The 23,234-nt window shown below is 38.4% G+C and overlaps 1 protein-coding gene across 1 annotated transcript in view; it reads right to left on the bottom strand.

Moving 5' to 3' along the window:
- Positions 1 to 374: 374 nt before the first annotated feature.
- Positions 375 to 23,234, bottom strand: part of PTPRZ1 (protein tyrosine phosphatase receptor type Z1) — a 168,117-nt gene continuing 145,257 nt past the window's right edge. Inside the window, exons 18-30 of the mRNA XM_035021005.1 lie at positions 22,230 to 22,312; positions 20,773 to 20,907; positions 19,645 to 19,779; positions 18,164 to 18,327; positions 16,365 to 16,500; positions 14,686 to 14,832; positions 8,352 to 8,445; positions 7,954 to 8,027; positions 6,491 to 6,619; positions 5,565 to 5,711; positions 4,107 to 4,249; positions 3,205 to 3,340; positions 375 to 1,530 (exon numbers count right to left, since the gene is read on the bottom strand). Of these exons, the coding sequence (XP_034876896.1) occupies positions 1,390 to 1,530; positions 3,205 to 3,340; positions 4,107 to 4,249; positions 5,565 to 5,711; positions 6,491 to 6,619; positions 7,954 to 8,027; positions 8,352 to 8,445; positions 14,686 to 14,832; positions 16,365 to 16,500; positions 18,164 to 18,327; positions 19,645 to 19,779; positions 20,773 to 20,907; positions 22,230 to 22,312 (1,664 nt within the window). The 3' untranslated portion in view covers positions 375 to 1,389. The remainder of the gene's footprint in view (positions 1,531 to 3,204; positions 3,341 to 4,106; positions 4,250 to 5,564; positions 5,712 to 6,490; positions 6,620 to 7,953; positions 8,028 to 8,351; positions 8,446 to 14,685; positions 14,833 to 16,364; positions 16,501 to 18,163; positions 18,328 to 19,644; positions 19,780 to 20,772; positions 20,908 to 22,229; positions 22,313 to 23,234) is intronic.

Genomic DNA, 23,234 nt, shown 5'->3' with positions numbered 1-23,234 from the left:
TGGCCTCTTGCTCTGGGCGTTCTTGGGGATGAGTGCCCTCCTCATCAGGCAGTGCTATAAAACACTCCCAGCTGAGCCAGGGGACTGCCTCCAGTCTCCGAGTCAGCCTGTCACCAAGGCTGATTCCGTTTTCCTGCACTTCAGCTCCACACAGCTCTTGGATCCTGACAATTTCCCTTAATTTAGGGTGTCTTACCTTCTTTCCACTCTGGGATTTAAGAGCTCCTGGTCTTTGTCAATTCATCTGGCTTCCAAACCAGCTTAGCTTGTCCCTGACGAGCAAATCTGCCTAATTCTAAGTCCCAGCTTGGTTCTAAACCAAAGTTTCCCAACATTTTTTGGTACGTGGTAAGTAGTTAGGTCCAAATAAGTTAATCATAGTAGTTGTGTAGTGTCAGTGAGTTCCCTGTGTACCTCAGTGCACAGATTGGGATTCACAGCTCTCTCTGCTGCTCCATCCCATCCACCTTTTTTCATTTCCACCATCCCAGGGGACCCGTTTCTACAATTTTCTGCTACGCATGCCCCAGCACAAGACTCCCCAAACAAATGCAAATCGATAGCAATATTTATATTTATTTTTGCAATGCCTTGGATAAAAACCATTTAAACAATGTTGGGTAAGGTGTTATTCTCATAAAAACATCTTCTTTCAAAACAAATGTATCTCTATTTTCCATAAAAGTTAGAGTTACATGCTAAAACAGATTTAATTACTGAGATAACATGAAAGGATATCAGGAGACTTGTAGAGTAAGACCAGATAATGAATTACATCATTATACTAAACAATTACACAGAACTAGAAAACTGACTCAGTAGTAAAATATAAAAAATCTACAATTATAAATATAAATTTGGTCCATGGAGACACTAGAGCAGTATTTACAGTAAGTATCAGATTATTTCTACTTTAGGTGAATACTGCAGTTGTAAAATACTGAATATCAGAGGGAACAAGAGTGTTTTATTTACAAGCTACTGTATTAAAAGTTTTATTTCTAGCAAATCCGATGATTGCTACAAATACAGCTAAAATTTGACACTAAAAACAAACATGTTTTATGTAGTTGGGAATTCCTAATAGCTATAAATTGAAATTTTCTGTTAAAATCAATACCAAAAAAACCCCACAATTCCATTCTTAGAAATACCGTAAAATTCAACCATTTTAGTTTAAACACAATAAGTGAATTACAAGAAGTTTTGCAGAAAGGCACACGTTGTTAATGATGTAAATTTGGCAGCAGAATCCTATGTCATGAAAATTACTGTCAAGTGATGGAATGTAAGCAAAAAGGTAACAGAAGAACTGAAGTGATTTTCCTGTCTAGTTTCAGAAAGAGGAAAACAATGCTCAGGTATGGATTCCCCTCACCCCTCTCTGTGCTAAACTAAAGACTCTAAGCTCTCGGCTATATTTCCATCGGGCAATGCTGCACCATTACTGTCCAGAGAGGTGGATGGATTCTCTTCCTGCCTCGTGCTCACAAGACTGAGGACCGCTTTGTAGAGAAACTGATACTGCTCCTGGAGGACAGAGAATGTGAGGTCATAAACAAGAAGCTCAGTGAAGATGGACACTTGTAAAAAGAAGTAATATTTTCAGTCATGCTTTGGCACTGGTCAGAGAAGGGCATTGTGTTAAGGGGTCTGTTATAGGCTGCGGAGGTACACAATCTATATTACTATCTCTTTCTGATGAAATTTAAAGTAGCTTTTCTAGTAGCCAACATTCATTGACCTAGAAAATTGACCAACATACTTTTGCCAATGGTAAGTGCTCCATTCTTACTCGTTTATGTCATGGAATCAGAAGGTGATGTGACAGATTACTGTTACTGATTTATCAACTTGCATGTAATCCTTTCGTAGGAGGCAACCTATAAGCCACTCATGAATAATTACTCATTCTCCTTTCTCCAGCTGTGATGAAATCCATTGGGTTTCTCTGTTTATGGAGAGGTCCCAGAAAGGACAGAACTGTCAGCTCAGGGGCTCATGCAGAATCTTTTTTTACCAGATCCACTTTTTACCAAGTGTTCTTCACACCCTACCAGCCTGACTGGTCCTATGCCCTGCTTTGAGCAAAGGTGAGCATGGGCCCTGCTATGGTCTCAGAGTAGAGACACAGAAGAATAAAGAGTTCTCTTACAGGTGCCAATTTGGGTGGTAGTGGGGGGGTGGGGGTGGGGGACAAAGGCAGTTTCAGAGAATGTGAGCCAGTGACTGACATCACAGTGGAAAATCATTAGGCCCACACGTGAATCGGTGCATCATTCAATGCATCCATGAATCAGGTGAAAGTTCAATTTCTGGAAAACAATTTCACATAGGAGCAGCTTAATGTAACTCAACTGGCCTGAATGACTTTTAATAAGTGCTTCTCTGAAGTGCACATTTGCAAGGGTTACCTTACTTTCTGGACAACGGGTCTGGACTGAATGAAGCCTTAAAGATGGGCCCTTACACATCCACAGACCAGGGAGCTGGAGGTGAGTCTATAACTACTATATCCACCTACAGGTCTCCCACTGGGGCATTTGCATGAAGATCCCTACTGTCTTTCCAGCCCTTGTTTCTATGATATTAAAAACTTCCAAATTATTTTTAGAGTTGAGACTTATCTCTCCAAAATGCTGTGCCTCTTTCTTGATTGTACAAGTTTCTCTTTTTAAAAGTACCCAGTTGGCTAATTGAACATAGAAAAAAAAAGATTCAGTAAAAATAAAAAAAAAAAAAGTACCCAGGAATTACCCATTTGTTAAGTACCAAAATTGAATTCGGCTTCAGAAAAAAGTGAACAGTTCCAACGTTGAAGTCTTCAAAATCTGTCTTCTGACTGTTCTCAGGCTATGCAGAACTTGAACCCCACCCCAAGATAACTATTTTGTGGGGTAAGTCGAATTAGTTGGTGCTTCTACTGAGGGTATTTTTCAGAATTGCAAAAAGAGACATGTGAAATTTAAAAAATTTTATCCATCAATTTTCTGGAAGATAAACTTTAAATATGTATTGTTTATTATTCCAGTTCCATAGATTGTGGACTGATTAACTTGTAATTCAGCTCGAATACTACATGGTAGTAATCTGTTATGAGTCAATGTGATTTTTTTTTGATACATGATAAAATGATTTTGGCAGCCTTTAGGAAGTAAGCAGCACTCTAACAGTGAAAGTTTGGTTCGCTGTTCTTATACTTACAATGTCAGCAAAGACTCCTGGCCTCATCAAATTGATCATCTTGGCTACCTGGTAAACATCCATGGAATTTTCTTTTTCTAGTTGGTGCATAAGGGTTGTCAGAGCACAGAAAGTTCCTGCCGTCACTCCTCCATGCCTTGAAGCAAAGGGAAGGGACAAAGACTCCATTCAGATGCATCAAACATTCACATTTGGAACTCACAAAGCCTTGACAACTTTGTAGTGGGAACACAGAAATTTTTAATGAAATGTCTCTCTTTATGGTGTAGAGAACTATGGTTTAATTTGAAATATTAGCAAGTGTTCATGATATTAGTAATGGGATACTTTATAGAAGTTTAATGTTTGTTCATACATTTGTTATTTTTATACTCTGGAAGGGGCTGGTAATAAATCACAAAGATCTGACAAGTTATATCTCATATATAATGTATACATAACACACAATTCCAGCATATGCTTTTTTATTTGTTCATACAGGAGCCTGGAAAGATCTATTGGATAGATTCCTGTTCCTGGTAAAATAAAAACTATATCAATTTTAATCCTATCCAGTACATCAATAACTTAGAAATGTCTCTCTGGTTAGCACCTGTAAAAATTCAAGTGCCAAAACACTGACTCATCACACGAAGTGTTCTCAGCATACAATGCAAGAGCACATTCTTGTGATCAGGTACCCATCTTCCGCCTTCAACAGGAACTCCAAGAGAAATGAAAACAACAACAACAACAACAACAAAAATGAATTCTGTATTAACCTTGTTTATAAAAAGCTGATGATCTCTCCTGGCTGAGTCACCACAACTGGTCCAAATCATGAGGTTAGTACAAAGAAAACAGAAATATCTGACCACCTGGAGAGTGCTCAGGCATGAAAGAATTTAAAGAGAGGAACTTACTCATCATGGACAATCACAGGCCCATCCCTGTTGGCAGCTTCCTCTTTGATAATACTTATAAGTTCAAAAGTTTTACTAATGGGGCTATCTGGATTTGGCCATTTGGGGCACTGAAAATGCCTCACTTCAAGTACATAATCATCCTGTAAGAAGAAAGAAAAATTAGTATTTTTAGAAGAGTCATATTGGTGAGTGACAGCTTATTACGAGTGGAGTAACTGGAAATCAGGAATTACAGGAAGGTAATAAAAACCAATCACATGCACGAGGGAACAGCGGCGGATGCAGTCCGTCCTCCTCTCGGAGGGAAGAAACTGCTGTGATGCCTCATTTCCCATGTGTAGATGTAATCTCCTTTTCACTCTAAAAATAAGTCTTATTTGTGGGTTCATTATGGCAATCAAACTCTGAAACCATGTACCAAAGATGTCTCTGTGCCACTATTTAGTACAAAAAGACATCTTCAGTGTTAACATTTGTTTTTAAAAATAACAGACTTCTTCAAATACGAGCATTAATTGAGGGGGGAGTGGAATTACATGACAGGGCGGGGAAATGCTGGCAAAGGGAATGGACATTCAGTCTACTTCTGATTCTTGTGTAAGTGACCAGCCAGGCTGTGTGACTTTATATCCCTTAAACCTCTGACCCTCAGCTTCCTAAAGTGTCCTCAATCAAATGCTACATTGAAAAATAAGCAGCAGAACCTAAATTTTATATGGTTTATCCACTCTCAGAATTAGAGTATAGTAAAGTGCAACATTTAAATCATCTAAAACATGATTTAACCTTTCTCCGATTGGGGACGTACTCTGCATCTCACAAGCCTTACTCCCTATTATTAGTATCTGTTAGCATCTTACTGTAGCTGTATAACAAATTATGTACTGTACTGTAATTCTATAAATAATTCTTGACAAGGAATTCGGATTGCTGCCTTATAGATAACCAAGAATTAGCAAAACAATCCTAGTTCATTGTACTGCACATTTTCAAAGCACTTCTTCACTTATAACACATTGTCTCTTGGTAGTGTGGTAAGCTCATTTTGGTAGATAATATTTTTCCTATTTTACCTAGAAGAATTCAAGGTAAAAATTTCCCTTAAAACATGAGAATTAGGATTAATGAAATTATTATTATTATTATTATTATTATTATTTTACTGAGTTTATTCTCAATTTAAGTTCTGTCAGAACTACTCTGGAGTAAAAGAGAAATCGTTGATTTCCTGTGTGTGAATGGTGTAGTTTAGTGGCGATTAAGGTTTAATGATTCTATAGGATTTTGAAAATGAAAGTGACTAGTAAGGTAAAACTGATTATTTGGGTAATCAGTCTTAATTTGTAAGAAATTAGGTTCCTTCTTTTTATTTCTAGGGAAGATCCTTAAATCAGCATATATTTAACATAACTTGTGCTTAAGATGAAAAGTTTGTTATTTCAATTATGTCCATACCTGTGTAGCTTCTAAGATAAAATCTTGAATTATAAGTTTTTCTTCATTAGACAGACATTTGTGTTCTTCAGCCATAAGAGTGACCTTAAAACTCTCACAGTTTATAGGCTCATCTTTATTTGGCCAGTAAACAAACTCATCTTCTGCCTGGAGGATTAAATACCAAAGAAGAATGATTTTCATCAAATGCTTAATAAGTCAGACCGTGAAATGAAGTTAACTGGTTGACACAGAAAATTCAACTCAAATTTTTCTTTGGATCTCAAAACTTACTCTTAAAATATTGAGCCTTACACAAGTTTGATGTGTAGAATAAAGTATTACATTTAAGAAGCCAAACTACTGCTTTGTTGTTTTGCTCTTAGCTCATCAGTAACAATGGTAAGTTGTTACTTCTGTAAATGATAACTGAGTAGAGAAGATTCAAGTGATTTTAAGAGCTCAGCAATTTCCAGTGTCATCTGGAATGGTCAGTCTAACTTTATAGCTAAGAAATAAATCTCCAAGTAAGTATATGTGCAAAGCCTAAACAAAATAGGCCTTTTTTTTTTTTTGTACTTCTATAGATCTCTTTAAACTGAGGGACTCTCCAAATATCCTAACAAGTTTTTTTTTTTTTAATGTAAATAGAAGCATATGGACTGACTTCATGGTTGAAATTCTGTTTTTCTTAAGCAGTATCACAGAATACTTAAATTTAAGTTCATTTTAACTTACTTTTATTTAAAACTGTCATTCAACAATGTCAGACCTGGGAGATGACATAACCAAATGAGGCCCAATAGTAGACAAGGTGCAACTCCCGTGACATTAGTTTATTAGTTGAAAAATAAATTATTTGTTGGTATGCTTGGACTTCTGGCTGTTGTGACTTGTTATCTCCTATAACCCAAGTACCAAAAGTGACCGGGGATGGAGGGGCTTACCATGTTTTGACCATCAGGAAGCATAACTACCAGCTGGGCATTATGGTCCCATATCATCCTCCAGAAATCCTTGATGGTATGGAGAAGAGGATGCTGGGTAATGATGAATTCATTACTCTGATAGTAACCCTATGAAACCAAAGAGAAGATAGAAAGAGCCCCAACATATGACTTTAAATATTCCAAATACATGTCTAAGCTAATGGACCTTAAGTCAAGGCAGTCTTTTTATTTTTAGATTGTGTCTGTAAATAATAATGTGATCATTATAGCTGATGTTTACAAGGCACTCTCCATACACCAGACATAGGACTAGCGTTTTCTTCCCCCTAAGTCCCTTATGTCTCACAGAAGCACTCTGCAACAGGAACTGTGATCCCCCTTTTTCAGATGATTAAACTGAGGCTTAAGAAGTTAAGTGTTGTGCCCAAGTCTACCTAGCTATCACGTCTAGGAGCAGACTTACCAAAATGGCACATGGACCACGTCTCCTACACTAGATAGAATGGAAATCCAGAGGGGAATTTATATTTCTCACTTTCCACAAGTCCCAATGCAAAGTGCCACATTTTACACCTACTGACAACAGAACACCCTTGGTGTCCAGACACCCTGGCTTCCTCCTTTGGAGAGGAATCAGGAGGCACTTTGCAGATTTTGAGGCAGAAACCTGGAACCTGCAGCCATTGGATTGGTCACGATTTCCATGTTGCTGCTCACTAAAATCATGGCTTATTTATCCTCTTCTGCTCTGGGTCTCTCAGGTCCTGTTCCTATTCCCCATGGGCTCATTTGATTCGGCATGTAATAAGATGCCACCACCACATATCTCCCTGTTTCCTGCATGAATAGTCCTAAATATTTTCTTTGCTGGATAAATGAAAAGTGGTTTTGGCATGGGAATTACAACCTTTTCATCTGAAGCCAAGCTCTCTATGATTGATAGACCTGAAATGGAAACGAGGGGCATAAAACAGCCAACTGTTTCTCATACAAAATCTAAACACAGAAGGAAAGGATTATGTCTTTAGAAATCCAGGTCTCCAAATGAGCCCAGTTCACTGGGTCAACACTGCTGCAGACCTGGACTGGTAAACTCAGGGAGACGGGCTTTCCTGAAGCCACTGTGTCCTCGGCCTGTTCAGGGCAAATGAAATGGAGCCTCTTAGATGGCTGAGTGTACGCTTTCTATCCTCTCATCAGTCCTCAACGGTGAGTTCAGTTCCTGCATTTACTGATTTGTCTTGCTTGAGGGTTCTCCAGTCCCAGCACACATAAAGACATCAAGGAATGCTGCTATTCTCTTTGCCCCAATGGGCCGCAGTCTGTGGTCATTAGATTTGGCTTCTACCCACCAGTGGTGCTAACCTATGTCTGCAGCCACTGCTTCAGGAAGCCCATGCTGGTTTTGGTTCTGGTAGCACAAGCTGGTAGGCAACTTTCCAGTGATTTCTCTGACTTACCATGATATAGGAGGCATTGATGTAGTCTGGGCCTTCCCCACTCAGAGATGAAATGCCAACCCTTGATCTTTCCACTGCAACATAGAACATTCATCATGAACCACCACGTTCATAGCTCTATACCCCTTCCTGCCCACCCCCACATTGCAAAGCATAGCTGCATGTCTCAAGTTGAGTGTCTTTGATCTGTAAGCTAGCTTTTCTATGTGTTTTGCATTTTTTAGATGGACTTCAGGATTTAAGAGTCCTTTTTAACAGGTACATTATCAGGCATAATTAGAAAAATACTGAGGGAATCAATTCATTCCAAGATGTAAAAATATCGTCATATTGCCTTCAAGGTTTCTATTATAAAAGAGGGTTTTTGTTTTTTTTTTTCATGATTCAGTGTAACCTACCAGGGATGATGGAAGAAGTTCTGTTCTTTTCCCTGTTGCATTGTTTTAGGGCTGTAGAATAGTCACTCTGTTGTATATTTGATTGACTCAGGAGCTGAGAAAGAGAGTCAAGGAAAAATATAGATTATGTAAGTCACCCAAACACACACACACACACACACACACACACACGACCCGACCAAGAAACCAAGATAAGATACTGAATATACATATATCTGGTTTTCCAAGAATTACTTGAACTAACTCCCTGGCACATCTATGTTCTCTACACCAGGGGAGCTGGAAGAAGCACAGAATGTCTGTAGTTTGATGTTCAGCCCTGGGAGGATCTTCCCCATGGCTTCCTGTGTAGGTGTGCGCTCTCTATGTCTTCCACTTACATCTCACTCTGCAGCTGGGGGTAAATTGCATGGAATGCGTGTGTATACATATATATGTATATGGTTGGATTTCATTCATTATTTTAGTACTCCATTTCACGAATAATCTACTTGCTATTTATTCCCTAGCTAGCGAATGTTAGGATTATTTCCAGTATTTTCCTTTTCTAAACTTTGTAGCAATGAATATCTCTTGTATGTTTCTTAATACCCACACATGGAATTAGGAGTCATCAGCATTTAATTTTTGACAGTCTGATAGATGATAAGTGGTAGACCATGGTTTTGACTTGCATTTCCTTAGTTACTGTGAGATTGTGAATTGTAGCATTCATTAGCCATTTAGATTTCTTCTTTGATGATTGCCTTTTTATATTTCTACTTCACTACCATTTATTAATATGTAGAGGGTTTTGACATCTTGAATGTAAATCTATAATCTGTTTAAAAAGTTGCTAAGGTCTTTGTTCTCTTTAATCACACAGACGCTCACGGCCAACTAATTTTTTAAGATTTCTGCAAATTATGTCCTTTTCTATCCTGATGTCTTCAAAATATATATTGCTAATATTCTTATAATAGTTATAAAATCTTTTTGTCACCTTTAGGTACCTAATTCATCTTGAATAATTTTAGTGTTTGAGGTGTGGTAAGAATCCAATTTTACTTGTTTCCACATGGAAATTGTCCCAATTTCCTTTATTGGTTAGTCGGTCCTTTCCTCATTGATTTGTGGTGTCCTATCTGCCTAATAACGCTTTCCACATATGCATGGTTCCTCTGGCTGATTTGTCTGTTTTTTAGTGTTAATGATAATATCTGCATAATAAATCTTCCATATACTGTACAACACATTTCTATTTTATTTTTTATTGTTAGTATTGCTTTGGATGACTTCGCTCTTTACTTTTCTAAATGTTAATTTTAAAATCAGTTCTTGATTTCCTATGACAAATCCTGGCAGAATGTGATTGGTACCACACTGATACTTAATTTAGGAGAACCAACATCTTCACAAATTTCCATTCAGGAAAATTGTATCTATATTTATTTGTCTAATTCTATGCTCTTCAATTCAGTTTTATAATTTTTTTCCTACACATTCATTGCACCATTTGTTAAGTTTATTTTTGAGACCATAGAGTTTTTGTTTCTGTTTGCTGTGGTTGTTGAATTGGCTGTTTTTGCTCTAATATCTTTTCTAACAATTGATAGCTAATGAGTTACAATGCTATTGATTTTCATATATACTTGTTGAACTGTAATAAGAGTTGAGTTCTAATAATAAATATTAGAACTTTTGTTTCTCTTGATGTTCTATATAGACAAGTGTATCATCTGCAAATTCTTTTCTACTTTTATACATTTTTTTGGTTTAACCTGATTTCCAGTAGAATGTTGACTAATAGTGTCAGCAGTTGACATTTCTTGTTTTTTCTTAAACCTATGAAAATTTCCAACTTTAAATTTTGTGTGTTACATTTATATTATATCCTCTGTAAGATGAAGAAAGCTTCCTTCTATTTCTAACTTACTAAGAGTTTTTGTTCTGAATAGTACTTAATTTTGTTTACGGATTTTTCTACATCTTTTGAGAGGGCCATACAATTCTCATAACTAAATTTGTTCATATTTTCTAATGTTAAATCATCACTTCATTCTTGAAACAAACTCTACAAACCCTAATTGGTCATAATATTTAAAAAGAAAAACACACTGCTGGATTTGAGTTGCTGATATATTTTTTAAAGATTTTATTTATTTTTTGAGAGAGAGAGAGCATGAGAGAGAGCATGAGCAGGGGAGGGGGAGGGACCAGGGAGAAGCTGACTCCCCTCTGAGCAGGGAGCCCAATCTCAGGACCCTGGGATCATGACCTGAGCCAAAGGCAGACGCCTAACCAATTGAGCCACCCAGGCACCCCAATATTTTTAAATAGGATTTTAGCATTTAAGTTCATAAATGAAACTAACCTATACATTTCTTTATTTATACTATCTTTGTACAGTTTTGGTATCAAAGTTACACTTGTCCAGTAAAATAGTTGGGTTTGTTTCCTACCTAGATATTTTATCCTAGAGTTTGGAATTTTCTGTCCCTTAAAAGTTTGGTAATTCTTTCAGTTCTAATTTTATTTTGGAGGTGAGATTTTTGGTAACTGATAAAATTTATTTAATGGTTATTGGTCTAGCTGGATTTTTCATTTCTTTATAAGTGTATCTTGCTTACTTTTTCTTAAAAAAATTTCATTCATGTAGGTTTTCAAATGTATTGTCACAAATATGTTCATACTATGCTTTTTAAGTTAGAAAAAAAATTTCTAAAATATTTATAATTATATCCCTGTTTTTTATCTTAATATTTATTTCTGTATACTCTCTCTCTTCCCTTTTCTCACAATCTGGGCACAGGTTTGTTTGTTTTATAGTCTTTGACAGAACCTGCATTTGGTTTTGTTTCATCTCCTTTTCTATTTAATTACTTTAACTTTCTATTTAATTTAAGAAAGCTTTAACTTGCTTAAAAATTTTCTGTCTCCCTCTTTGGGTGTACCATGCTTCTCTTCTAATTTTTACATGATGTGCCTATTTCGTTTGCTTTTATTTTTTTTATTCTCAAATGAATATATTTAAGGCTATAACTTTCTTTCTAGATACAACTTCAATTGTATCAGACAAGTTATGCTATGTAATGCTTCTGTTGACCTTTAATTCTAAAGATTTTATAATTTCCTCTTTAATAGGTCAATTATTTAAAAGAACATTTTTATTGTCCAATGTCTGGATTTTTTTCAGGGCAAGTTTTCATGGTCAATTTCTAATTTTACTGGATTAGGTTCTGAGAATATGGTCAGTATGGTATAGATTCCTTGAAATCAACTCTTCCCCTCCAGCAGCTATTTAACATCTTTATTTTAGAATATGTGTACAAACATACATGTATACCCCATGCCTGTGCACACACACATACACATTCACCTCCTGTGTCACACAGGGAATAGAAGCCACAGAATATTCCCTCAGTCTCCAGCATTGGAGCCCATACACTTCCTGCTACCACACCCATTTACGTGTCCCAGCATTTTGCCCCAATCCCTCCTAGTCTTGAATCCTTCCCCTTTGCCCCTTCTCAGGATTTCCTCTCCCTCTAATAATCTCTTCTCCCCCATGTGCCCACTGCCATGGATCTCTTTCCATTAGTTTTTTTTTTTTTTTAAGTAATCTCTCTTTATTTTATTTTTTTAAAGTCAACTCTGTTCCCAACGTGGGGCTCAAAGTCATGACCCTAAGATCAAGAATCACACGCTCTACCGACTGAGCCAGCCAGGTACCATCCTTCAGCAACCCTCAGTTTGTTTCCTATGGTTAAGAATCTCTTATGGTTTGTCTTCCTCTCTGATTTCGTCAGAACAATAGAATAAGACAAAAACAGAGAGGGAGGCAAACCATAAGAGATGCTGAACTCCAGGAAACAAACTGGGGGATGCTGGAGGGCAGGGGGGTAACTGGGAGATGGGCATTAAGGAGGCACGTGGTGTAATGAGCACTGGGTGTTATATACAACTGATCAATCATTGTACTCTACATTTGAGACTAAAAATACACTATATGTTAATTAATTGAATTTAAATTTAAGAAAATTTTAAAAAATTGAAAAATAAAATGAGGTATAACTGATATATGACATTACATTAATTTCAGGTGTATATCATAATGCATTGCAAAATAATCACAATAAGTCTAATTACATCCCTTACGATATATAGTTACAAAATATTTTTTAAAATATTTTATTTATTTATTTGACAGAGAGAGAGACACAGCGAGAGAGGGAACATAAGCAGGGGGAGTGGGAGAGGGAGAAGCAGTTTTCCTGCGGAGCAGGGAGCCCGATGTGAGACTCGAGCCCAGGACCCTGGGATCACGACCTGAGCCGAAGGCAGACACTTAATGGCTGAGCCACCCAGGTGCCCCTACAAAATCTTTTTTTTAATGATGAGAACTTTTAAGAGCTACACTCTTAGCAACTTTCAAATATGCAATACAGTATTATTAACTATAGTCACTATGCTGTACATTATATCCCTATACCTTCTTTATTTTATAATTGGAAGTTTGTACATTTTGACCCTCTTCACCCATTTGGCCGAACCCCTACCATCTGCCTCTGGCAACCATCAATCTGTTCTCTGCATCTATGAACTTGTGTTTTTTTTTTTTTTTTTTTTTAAATTCCACATGTAAGTGGTATCATATGGTGTTTATCTTTCTCTGTCTGACTTATTTCACTGAGTTATTTCTGACTTACTTCACTTGCCATAATGCCCTCAGGGTCTTTCCATCTTGTTGCAAATGGCAAGATTTCATTCTATTTTATGGCTGAATAATATACTACATTTTCTTTACCTATTCATCCATCAATGGGCACTTAGATTGCTCCCCTATCTTAGCTGTTGTAAATAATTCCGCAATGAACATAAGAGTGCAGATATCTTTTTGAGTTAGTGTTTTTGTTTTCTGCAGATAAATACCCAGAAATAAACAGACAGGTAACTTACTTTAAGGGCTTGTATCTATAGAAAAACTTGAATGACTAATGTCTTATAGTGTGCACGCACGCACACACACACACACACACACACACTTCTGTATCTCCCTAGTTAGGTGTTAACAGGAAACCGAGTCAAATGTCCCTCCCTTAATTAAGATTCTGGCCTCACAGTTGATATTTCCATTTTGATCCTGGGTTATCTAATATAAGCCATATCAATTCTTTCTTGCAGTTTTGTAGGGGTAAGTCATGCTAAAATGAGAATTCTGTTGAAAATGAGTAATACCTATATATTTTTTAATTTAGAAGAAAGCTATCCTAACAACCTAATGTTGATGTTCTATACTCGTTTATTATCTATTTCTGGAAGTCAAACTTCATACTCTCTCTTTCTTTAGTGTTCTGTTATCACTCAAACTTTGTTGAACAAGAACATTTCTGTCCTCCTGGCAGGTTCAAAACGCAGCATTCACCCCTAATCCTTCTCTTACTCCTCCAAAGGCACAAAAGGCGCTGACTGAGAAGGCAAAAAAACAGAAGGAATCTGTGGTGACTAACATCTTTTATGTTGTAGCCTGGAGAGAAGATGAAAAAAAACACCCTGCGATCTCAAGGTTTGTTAACTCTCCTGGGTTTTTCCAGGGTCTTTCAAATTTTTTGTAGATATTCCTTCTTCAGAAATTGGCCCTGTTTCTCTAGGAATCCTGGGAAGTAAGAGGTTAGTATAGGAATAAGGTAGAGCAAATAACACAGCCTCCATTCCTTGGGAAAACCACAACTGTGCAAATCCCCCTAGCACAGCTAGAAGGTCCCGTAAGTTCTACTTTCTGAATTCTTTGCTGATTGATTTCTGGAAGCCAGAGAACTAGGATTGTAGAAAGTATGATATTGAACAAAACATACTCTCTTCTCTAGCTCACTGCCTTGTGACAAGGTGGGTGGGAGAAATTGGGGTTGAAGAGCTATTGTTCTGGGGTGGCCTCTTCTCTAGTCTAGGGCCTTCAAGTGAGACAGATTTTTCCAACGAGTGGCATGAACAGCCTGAGCCGGATCATTCATTGTGAAGTGGTCTGGTTTTTTCAAAGGAAAAAAGAGCACTTATGCAGTCTGTACTGGAGGTCTGCCCATCCCTTCTGTTATGTTCTGTGCCCTCCATTCTTGGACCAAGTTTGCATTTGTAAACATTAACCTAGAGTTCTTGAGACCTCTTCCTCTTGCTAGTCAAAATCAAGATTCTCCTTGAAGTTGACCACGTGGTTTTGTTGCCCACTGTAAAGAGCAATACAAAGCCACTGTACCAACTGTGATCTGAACCCGTGCACATGGCCTTGTCGACTCAAATGAGAAGCTGCAGGAACACTCAATTGTGTGGTAACATCCAAGAGGCTTCTAAGAGAACTCACCTTGAATTGTTTCTCTAGCTTCGTTTTGCCTGTTGGTCCAGGAATGAGGAGCGTGTTGACATAGGCATGAATATGGCCGTCTGGCACCTCAGTCTCCTTACTAAGTATGGCCTCAACCAGAGCATCGTGAATGAAAACATACTGTTCCTGGCGAAACAATGACAATAGGGAACATTATTTCATGTTTTCTTTATATATATCTAAGTACAAAAGTTCTTAATCTATTTTTCACTGACAGACAAAGAGAGTCTTACATAATGGCGGGGGTGGACCCACAGAAGATTGCTTACTAGACCTGGCAGGAAATCAGATGTAGAAAAGGAGGCAGTCAGGAGACAATGCAACTCTTCTTGTCCCTCACCTCTCTACTTCTGTGTTGACATTGGTGGGGAAGAGGCAAGGCAATGCTCTCTGCCCAGCCTCCAAACCTGCTACCTGCTCTCATATTTTGCATGAGGACTTTCCTAACTCTGTATTTCTCATGGGTCTTCTTCTTCTGTCCATTCCAATTCTTCTTTTAGTCAGTCCTATATAACTTAGTGCATTTTTATGTACAGTTTTTAATAGTTGTCTTCTAGTTCCTGTATGTGACTCTTCCCTGTTTTAATCTGACTAGAGTGTCATTTCCTCCATGGAATGAAGTTTATTTGGTTAGATACCTTTTCACCCACATGGGCCATATGTCTCTGATTGCTCTCAAGCTGCCATCCATAATTTCCACTTAAATTCATTTTTGTTTAGAAATAGGAGAAAAAATACAGATATACAGACTTTGTCCTGTGTCATGTAAAACCATATGGGCTTAAAAAGGGATATAATCTGAGCATAATTCACTTTTAAAATATGAAAATGAATGCATTTATTCACTATATGCAGGAAAAACCTTAAGTTTTGCTAGCAGGGAGGGGTGCTGCCTAATCTACTGACTCTTTTTTTGAATCTTCTCTGTCATCAGTGTCATTTCAAAGATATTCCCCATTTGGTCACAAAATAGACATAATATAGCTGGTTCACCTAGAATATATGATATATATTCTATATTATATTCACCTAGAATATATAATTCTAATATATATATATATATATATATATATATATATATATATTCACCTAGAATATATAATGCAATTACCTGGTGTTATGGGTCGAATCGTGTCCCCCCAAAATATGTTGAAACCCTAACCACCCCTGACCAGTACCTCAGAATGTGACGGTGTTTGTAAATAAGGTCGTTGCAGATGTAATTAGTTAAGATGAGGTGGTGACTGTTGTTCTTCTAAGAAAAAGGAATTTGGACACACAGAGAAGACCCTGTGAAGATGGAGGCAGAGACTGAATGAAGTAAGGCTGCTACAGCCAAGAATTATGCAGGGCTACTAGAAACTCAGACAAGGGAGGATCCTCCTGTAGAGGTTCCAGACGCAGCACGGCTCTGCCAACACCTTGATTTTGGACTCTTATCCTCCAGAACCATAAGGCAGGAAGTTTCTGTTGTTGTAAGCCACCCAGTTGGTAGTACTTTAATACGGAAGCCCTATGAGACGAATCAACCTGGTAAAACAAAGTCTGGTCCATGCAACGTTAACATTCTAGTGACATCTCCAGCCCTTAGGTAGTGACCTCGGTGGTGGGGGTAGGGGAGAAAACAACAACAACAAAAAGTATCCTTTTTCTCATACCTCAGTTTGCACCAAATAATTTCTTTGTGACCGAATGTGTTTTAAGAAGCCAAATACGTTGACAGTTCCTTCCTGTTGAATTTGCTGCAACATACTGTCTAGCACAATGTACGTGCCTGTTCTTCCCACCCCGGCGCTGAAGAGAACACAAAGAAAGAGCCATTTCAATGTCAAGCATAAGATAAATTTGAAGATAGGTCACTCCTGGCTATCTTGGAAATTAAAATAATTTTCTTCCCCAAGCAACTGAGCCACATAATAAATAACTTAGCAATCCCAAACCAAACAGTTTAGTTGTTAAGCATAATACTTCAAATAAATTGTTTACTTTCTAATTTTTGGCAGTAGGTCAAACTGTAAAACAGCCTATTTCTGTTGGAGATTTTGAATTCATTCATTCATTCGAGATTCTTAAATTTTCAATAATTGTATTTATTATTCATCATATATGGTACAGAATGAAAACATTCCACATCAGAGCGTAGCAACTAGACATTTAATCTGAGAAAAGTGAAAGCATCAGCTTCACCCAACTCTGAAAAGAAAAGGTCCTGGGTCTGTATTGCCAGGTAGACATGTTTGTGTAAAGGTTTTCACATTAATTGGAAAAAGAATTTGATGAGGCTTTCAGCTGAAAATATCGTTTCAGTGAGATCGTGAGGAATAAAGCATAACTTCAGTCATTTCTAAAGGGCCATTATCTATTGACTTCCTCAAAGCCTCTACTGGAGGGACAGAATTCATAAGCAGGGAGTCTTTTCAAATGCTTCGACAAGTAGGAAGTGCTAGAGTGGAAAATGAGCACCTGCTCCTCACAATACCCTGGTCCTCCTCCATTTGCTAAGAAACAATCCCTGACCTTCAGAGATCTGTTTCTTGCATTTTCCTGCTTCTCTCAGCTTATCATCCGGCTAACAGATGAAAAAACTCAAGATCGAGCTCTCAAATTTTGTCTGAGGATAACTCCTGAGATAGATAATTAGAATGTGTCAGATAAGCTGTATATGAAAGGAAAGCATTTACTTCTGTAGAAACACAGACACCGCTTTGACAAAAATACCGTACACAGAAATCAACTTGATTTGTGTGGTCATAAAGCTTGGCACACAATCAGCGCTCGGTAAATGTTAACTGTTATTTTTATTTCAACTGAAAAATACTAGATTAAAACCTCTTACACATTTTTTTTCTCTTTCTTTGAAATATCCTTACTTCTCTTCATCAAATTAGTCTTGGAAATAAAGTAATTGGGTAACGATGAGTTGATAACACCTTAATATATTAGATAGAACTCCGAAAATGAGAAAAGAATTTTGATCCCAAACTGTTTAAAAACAACCTAAAAGTATTTTGCCAAATTCTTCACCCTCTGTGCACTTTGGTTTCTCTCATATGACCCTGATATAATAACTCTACAAGAGACCACTAACTCCTAGGGACAGGGGTTATGTCCCAAGCACTTTTATCCCATGATATTATGTTATAATAAATGTCTGTTTAATGACAAAACACGGTTCCTCCTGCCTCACCCATTTAATAAGTTAAAATCCAATTCAACAGTTCAATAGAATAATAAACATCATAAAAAAATCTCTGGTGCTTTGAAATGTTTAGCAATCAAATTCTGAGGCCGGCATACTCATTTTCCAGTGGTCAGTGTTTTTGAAAATGGGCATGTAATCTCAGCCCCCCTCACTTCACGAAATCATCCTGATCTTGGCAAAACCTTTGCTCCTTGGATTCCCTTTTTGCTATCAGCAGGCATTCTGTGGGCTGAGAAACCTGCCTCTGAGACTCACCTGCAATGGACGACAACAGGCCCCACGGCGTGGCGCTTGGCGTGGGACGCCTTTCGCACAAAGGTGAGCAGTGGCAGCGGGTACTCTGGCGTTCCCATGTCGGGCCATTGAGTGTAGTGGTAGTGTATGACCACACGCCCACTGGGTCTTCCCTTCTGGGAGCCCTGCAACAGTTCAGAGAGTCGTCACGGGAATACCCACAGACGTGCGTGCATGCAAACACACTCATACACACACACAGGTCCTTAAACATTAACTGGACTTTGGTGGTACATAATGATGGTGGCGAATTTTATGTGTTAATTTGACTAAGCTATGGTGGTTAGCAGTTGGGTCAAATACCAGTCATACCAGATGTTCCTGTCAAGATTTTTTTTTTTAAGATTTAATTTTTGTTTTTTTGTTTTTTGTTATTTATTTATTTATTGTTTACTTACCTTTTGATGTAGTGTTCCATGATTCATTGTTTGTGTATAACACCCAGTGCCCCATTCAATACGTGCCCTCTTTAATACCCAATTAGGATTTTATTTTTATTTTTTATTTTTTCCAATTAATGTGAAAGCCTTTACACAAACATGTCTACACCCAACGTGGGGTTCAAACTCACAACCCTTGAGATCAAGAGTCGCGTACTCTACTGACTGAGCCAGCCATGTGCCCGTCCTTGTCAAGGTATTTTTTAGTGTGATTAACACTTAAATTAATAGATTTCAAGTAAAGCAGATCATACTCTGTGATGTGGGTAAACCTTATCCAATTAACTGAAGCCCTTAAGAATAAAGACTGAGGTTTCTTGAAAAAGAAGGAATTCTCCTTGTGATTAAAACATAAAAACCTTGCCTGTATTTCTGGCATGAAGTCAATTCCTTAAAAATCTCTCTCTCTCGGGGTACTGGGTGGCTCAGTCAGTTGAGTGTCCAACTCTTGGTTTTGGCTCAGGTCATGATCTGAGGGTCATGGGATCGAGCCCCAAGTCGAGCCCAGCTCCACACTCAGCAGAGTCTGCTTGGGATTTTCTCCCTCTTCCGCTCCTGCCACTCACACACACACTCTCTCTCCCTCTCAAATAAAATAAATAAATAAAATAAAAAAAAAATCTCCCTCTCGCTCTCAATCTCAATCACACACACAATGTTTCTCTGGAGAACCCTGATTTTATACATCATTGGTTTTTTTTCCTTCCTTATTTCAATCTCCACTATTTTTAGTTGGACACTCAGTTATCACATGGGGCAGGAACTTTCATTTGAGCATCACATCCACCATGTGGATGACACCAAGACCAATCTGGCTCCTAAGCCAGCGCTGACAGTCAGAGACTTAGCAGAAGCATTTGGGAATGAGGCATGGTTGTCGTAAGAACTCTCAATGCCTTTAATTCTGTATCTTTTCAGCCTGCTTTGGTTCTATCACCCACTCACTTAAAAAAAGACCAGATGTATTACTCAATTGATGATGTCCTTCATTTGTGGACTCACCTTTTTCATCTTTGTGTTTCTTAAAGTAAAACTCCTCACAGTATAATAGGCAAGCATTTGAACACTCTTCTGAGTGACCAGGAAGTTCCCGTACTCTTCACTACCATCAGCAGGCCAGTACTGGTCACATTTTCTCTGCAAAAGAGAAAGTAAAGATGCTATTTCCATATTTCAAAGGCTCGATATAAGAGTTCTCCCTGAAATCAGCAGAGGTCTAACACCGGGGCAGGAATGAACTCCCTCATTCTTCCAAACATTTTCTTTCTTTCTATGTGATTGTGAGTAGTTTTTAGAGGAGACCAGGGATAGAATTACAGAGCTGAAAGACTTGAAAGGATCTGGTCCAAACTTCCCCTTTCAGATGAGGAAAGGGAGGCCAGATGTACTGAGTCACTACAAAGCAGGACTAGAATCCAGCTCCAGTGAATTAAAATCTATTTCACTCTGGACTGCTTTGCAATGAGCCCCATTGCAAAGGGGCTCATTACTTTTTCTCACTGTATGAAGAATGCATTTAAATAGCAGACAGCTTGGGGAGGCCTGGGTGGCTCAGTCAGTTAATTGTTCAACTCTGGATTTTGGCTCAGGTGATGATGGCAGGGTCCTGAGATCAGGCCCTGCATCTGGGTCCACGGTCAGTGGGGAGTCTGCTTGAGGATTCTCTCTCTCTCCCCCTCTCCCTTTGACCCTCCCCCTGCACACTCTGTCTCTTTTTCTCTCTAAGAATAAATAAATATTTAAAAAAATAAATAGCAGATAGCTTGATTTATTTATTTGACAGAGAGAGACATAGCGAGAGCAGGAACACAAGCAGGGGCAGTGGGAGAGGGAGAAGCAGGCTTCCCGCGGAGCAGGGAGCCCGATGCGGGGCTCGAACCCAGGACCCTGGGATCATGACCTGAGCCGAAGGCAGACGCTTAACAACTGAGCCACCCAGGCGCCTGATAGCTTGATTTATAGTGAAACTCTGACCTACAATGCTAGGTTTCCTTTTAGCTGTCATACTTACTAGAAAGGAATCCTGATTAATCTTAACTTCTGCTGCTTCCTAATGTTGACTCCATTAAAAGCAACTTAAAGCACTTCTGATTACTAGTTGGGGGATGAGATAATGGATTACCTACATACCCTTCCTTTCTCCACGAGGTTTGTTATCATGACGATAACTTCTACGTTATGCTCCCATATCATTCTCCAGAAATCTTCGGCTGTGGATTTCAGTGGGCCTTGGGCAGCAATGTAAGCTTTTGGTCTGTTGTAGCCCTAAAAAAACAAATGACAAATATTTTTTCCTACATTACTGATTCTATGCCATTTTTACTGTTCAATATGTAAGTTTTTAAGGTCAGTGCATTTTTTTCTGTAAAAGAAAAACCATAAAAAATAATCCTGCAATGGTGGACAAACTTGATAGTACTAGCAAAGACAGCAATTCTTTAGCTATGATCTTTGTAAAAAAAAAAAAAAAGTTCTCTTTGCTTTGGTACAGACACTATTTCCTGCACCCTTAGTCCAAGTACATTTAATCTAAGTCTATTTACTCTGCTGGTCTTTAATTGTGCTGCTCTGAAATGTCTTTGAGGCATTGGGGCTCAGCTGTCTACAACAGTTGGGAAATCCCCTCTCCTTGGTGATACGGAGCAGTGTTAATCACTACTAGCTCTCCTTCCCTGAGCACCCACTCTTACCCAGGATGCTTTGTGAACATTTGCCCGAATCCTGGCAAAATGGAAGCATCATCCTTGATCTGGAGATGGGGAGAAGCTCAGGGGAGTTAAGTGGCCTTCCAAGCTTTCCTGGCCACCCAGGGACAGAGCTGGGATTCAAAACCAGTTCTAACTCCAAAGCCCGTGAAAAAAGCCTATGTTGGATGTGACATACACTTTGCTTCCTCTGGAAGCATGAAGTGGCTGCCTATACCAAATTCACTGTATCTTTATATGTGATGCTCACTTCTCAGAATTAACTGTTCCACACGGCCTAAACCTGAAGGCAGCTAGACTGCAAGGTCAGTGTCAGGAAAAGAACTGAGCTCCACTGACATTCAACTGACCACAGTGAAAAACCAATTAGTCAGTGGTCTGTGGTCCCTGGAGATCTCTAATAGTCCCACATGGCTGGGTATCCTGAGAAGTGCCAAGATTATAAGGCCAATAACTGGTTTAGTAATCATGTGTTTGCCTTTTAGCCACAGGACTGCCTTGGGAATCTCTCCGTCAGGATTTATTGATCATGTGCTATCCATACAATATTGGGCTGGGAACTGTGGGACATTCAAAATAAGCAGGAGTCCTGTCCTTCACATTTAAAGAGTTATAAACCTATCCAAATGTATATAAACATTCTACCTTGAACATTCATTTTCAACCTGAATCACGTCTCTCACCCAGGAGAGAAACCAAGTACAAGGACTTGAGTGTTTTTCAATATGAAATCCTTTAGCCATGGGATGTCCTACTGCTGATTTGTACTTTTTATTATCTATCATATAACATGTATTAAGCACTAGATAAGTACAGCACAGTGGTATAATAAATTCATAGTCTAATATAATTTCATAAATGTTTCAGTTGAAGCATGCTTACATCAACATAATTGGCATTGATGTAATCAGTCAGTTTGCCATCTTTCTCAGCAAGTTGTGCAAGCTTAACCCTACTATGATCATCTGTAATAAAAAAAAGAAAATATTTCACTATAGCATGGACTACTTTTCAACATAAAGGTCATTTATATTTACATAATGATACATCAAATACAATTAAAATAAGTGCAAATATAATTTACTTTTAGTAAGCTTTATGGGGATACAGAGATGACAAAGATAAATATAACAAGAGCTCCTGCCTTCAGCAAGTTGTCTGATGCAGATGATGAGCACGGACTTATATATACAGAAAGGAATGCTCAGGTGTCAAGGGAGGTGCAGAGTATGAGGGGGGACTTGAAGGCAGAGATTGTGTTGGTTTGGGATGATAATAAGAATCTTCATAAAGATTGGAAGGTGACATTGGTGTCTTAGATGGGTTTCTAAGGATGGATCTTGGGACTGTGAACAGTGGAGAGCCACTGAAAGGGAGAGGAGGGGGTTGGAGGGGGGTGTCTCAGAAAGCTAAAGAAGGATGGCAGAGTATGCACTCTTGAATAAGGGGTTGGTGGAGGAAGAGAAAGTAGAGAGGGAAGTAGAAGGGACCTAGGAAGTTTCTGTGAATGGTTCCAGCCAACAGCTTGTTCAAGGGGACAACCTCAAGGAGCACAGCGAGGCAGGAGGACGGCTGCCTGAGAACAGGGCGGGGGTCTGGCACTGTCTATTTAAAGGGGGTGAAAACGATGCTAACTCAGACATGGTGTACTGCGGCAATGAAAACACTCTGAAATGGGGACTTTGAGATCAATTTCAGTTCTACAGAGAAATTATATGTATTTGGAAGAACGACACATTAAGAAAGGGAAATGTTACTGGTAGGAAAATTGGTAGTATCATGGGGCAGGATTTATTTATTCTTTTCAAGGATGAAAAAGTGAATACAAAGAAGAAGAAGAAAGAAGAAGAAGAAGAAGAAGAAGAAGAAGAAGAAGAAGAAGAAGAA

The sequence above is a fragment of the Mirounga leonina genome, unplaced genomic scaffold (assembly GCF_011800145.1).
Source record: "Mirounga leonina isolate KUSES-001 unplaced genomic scaffold, KU_Mleo_1.0 Mir_174, whole genome shotgun sequence".
In the NCBI taxonomy this organism is placed as follows: domain Eukaryota; kingdom Metazoa; phylum Chordata; class Mammalia; order Carnivora; family Phocidae; genus Mirounga; species Mirounga leonina.
Note: the sequence above shows the minus strand (reverse complement) of the source record. Positions and strands in the feature narration are given on the sequence as shown.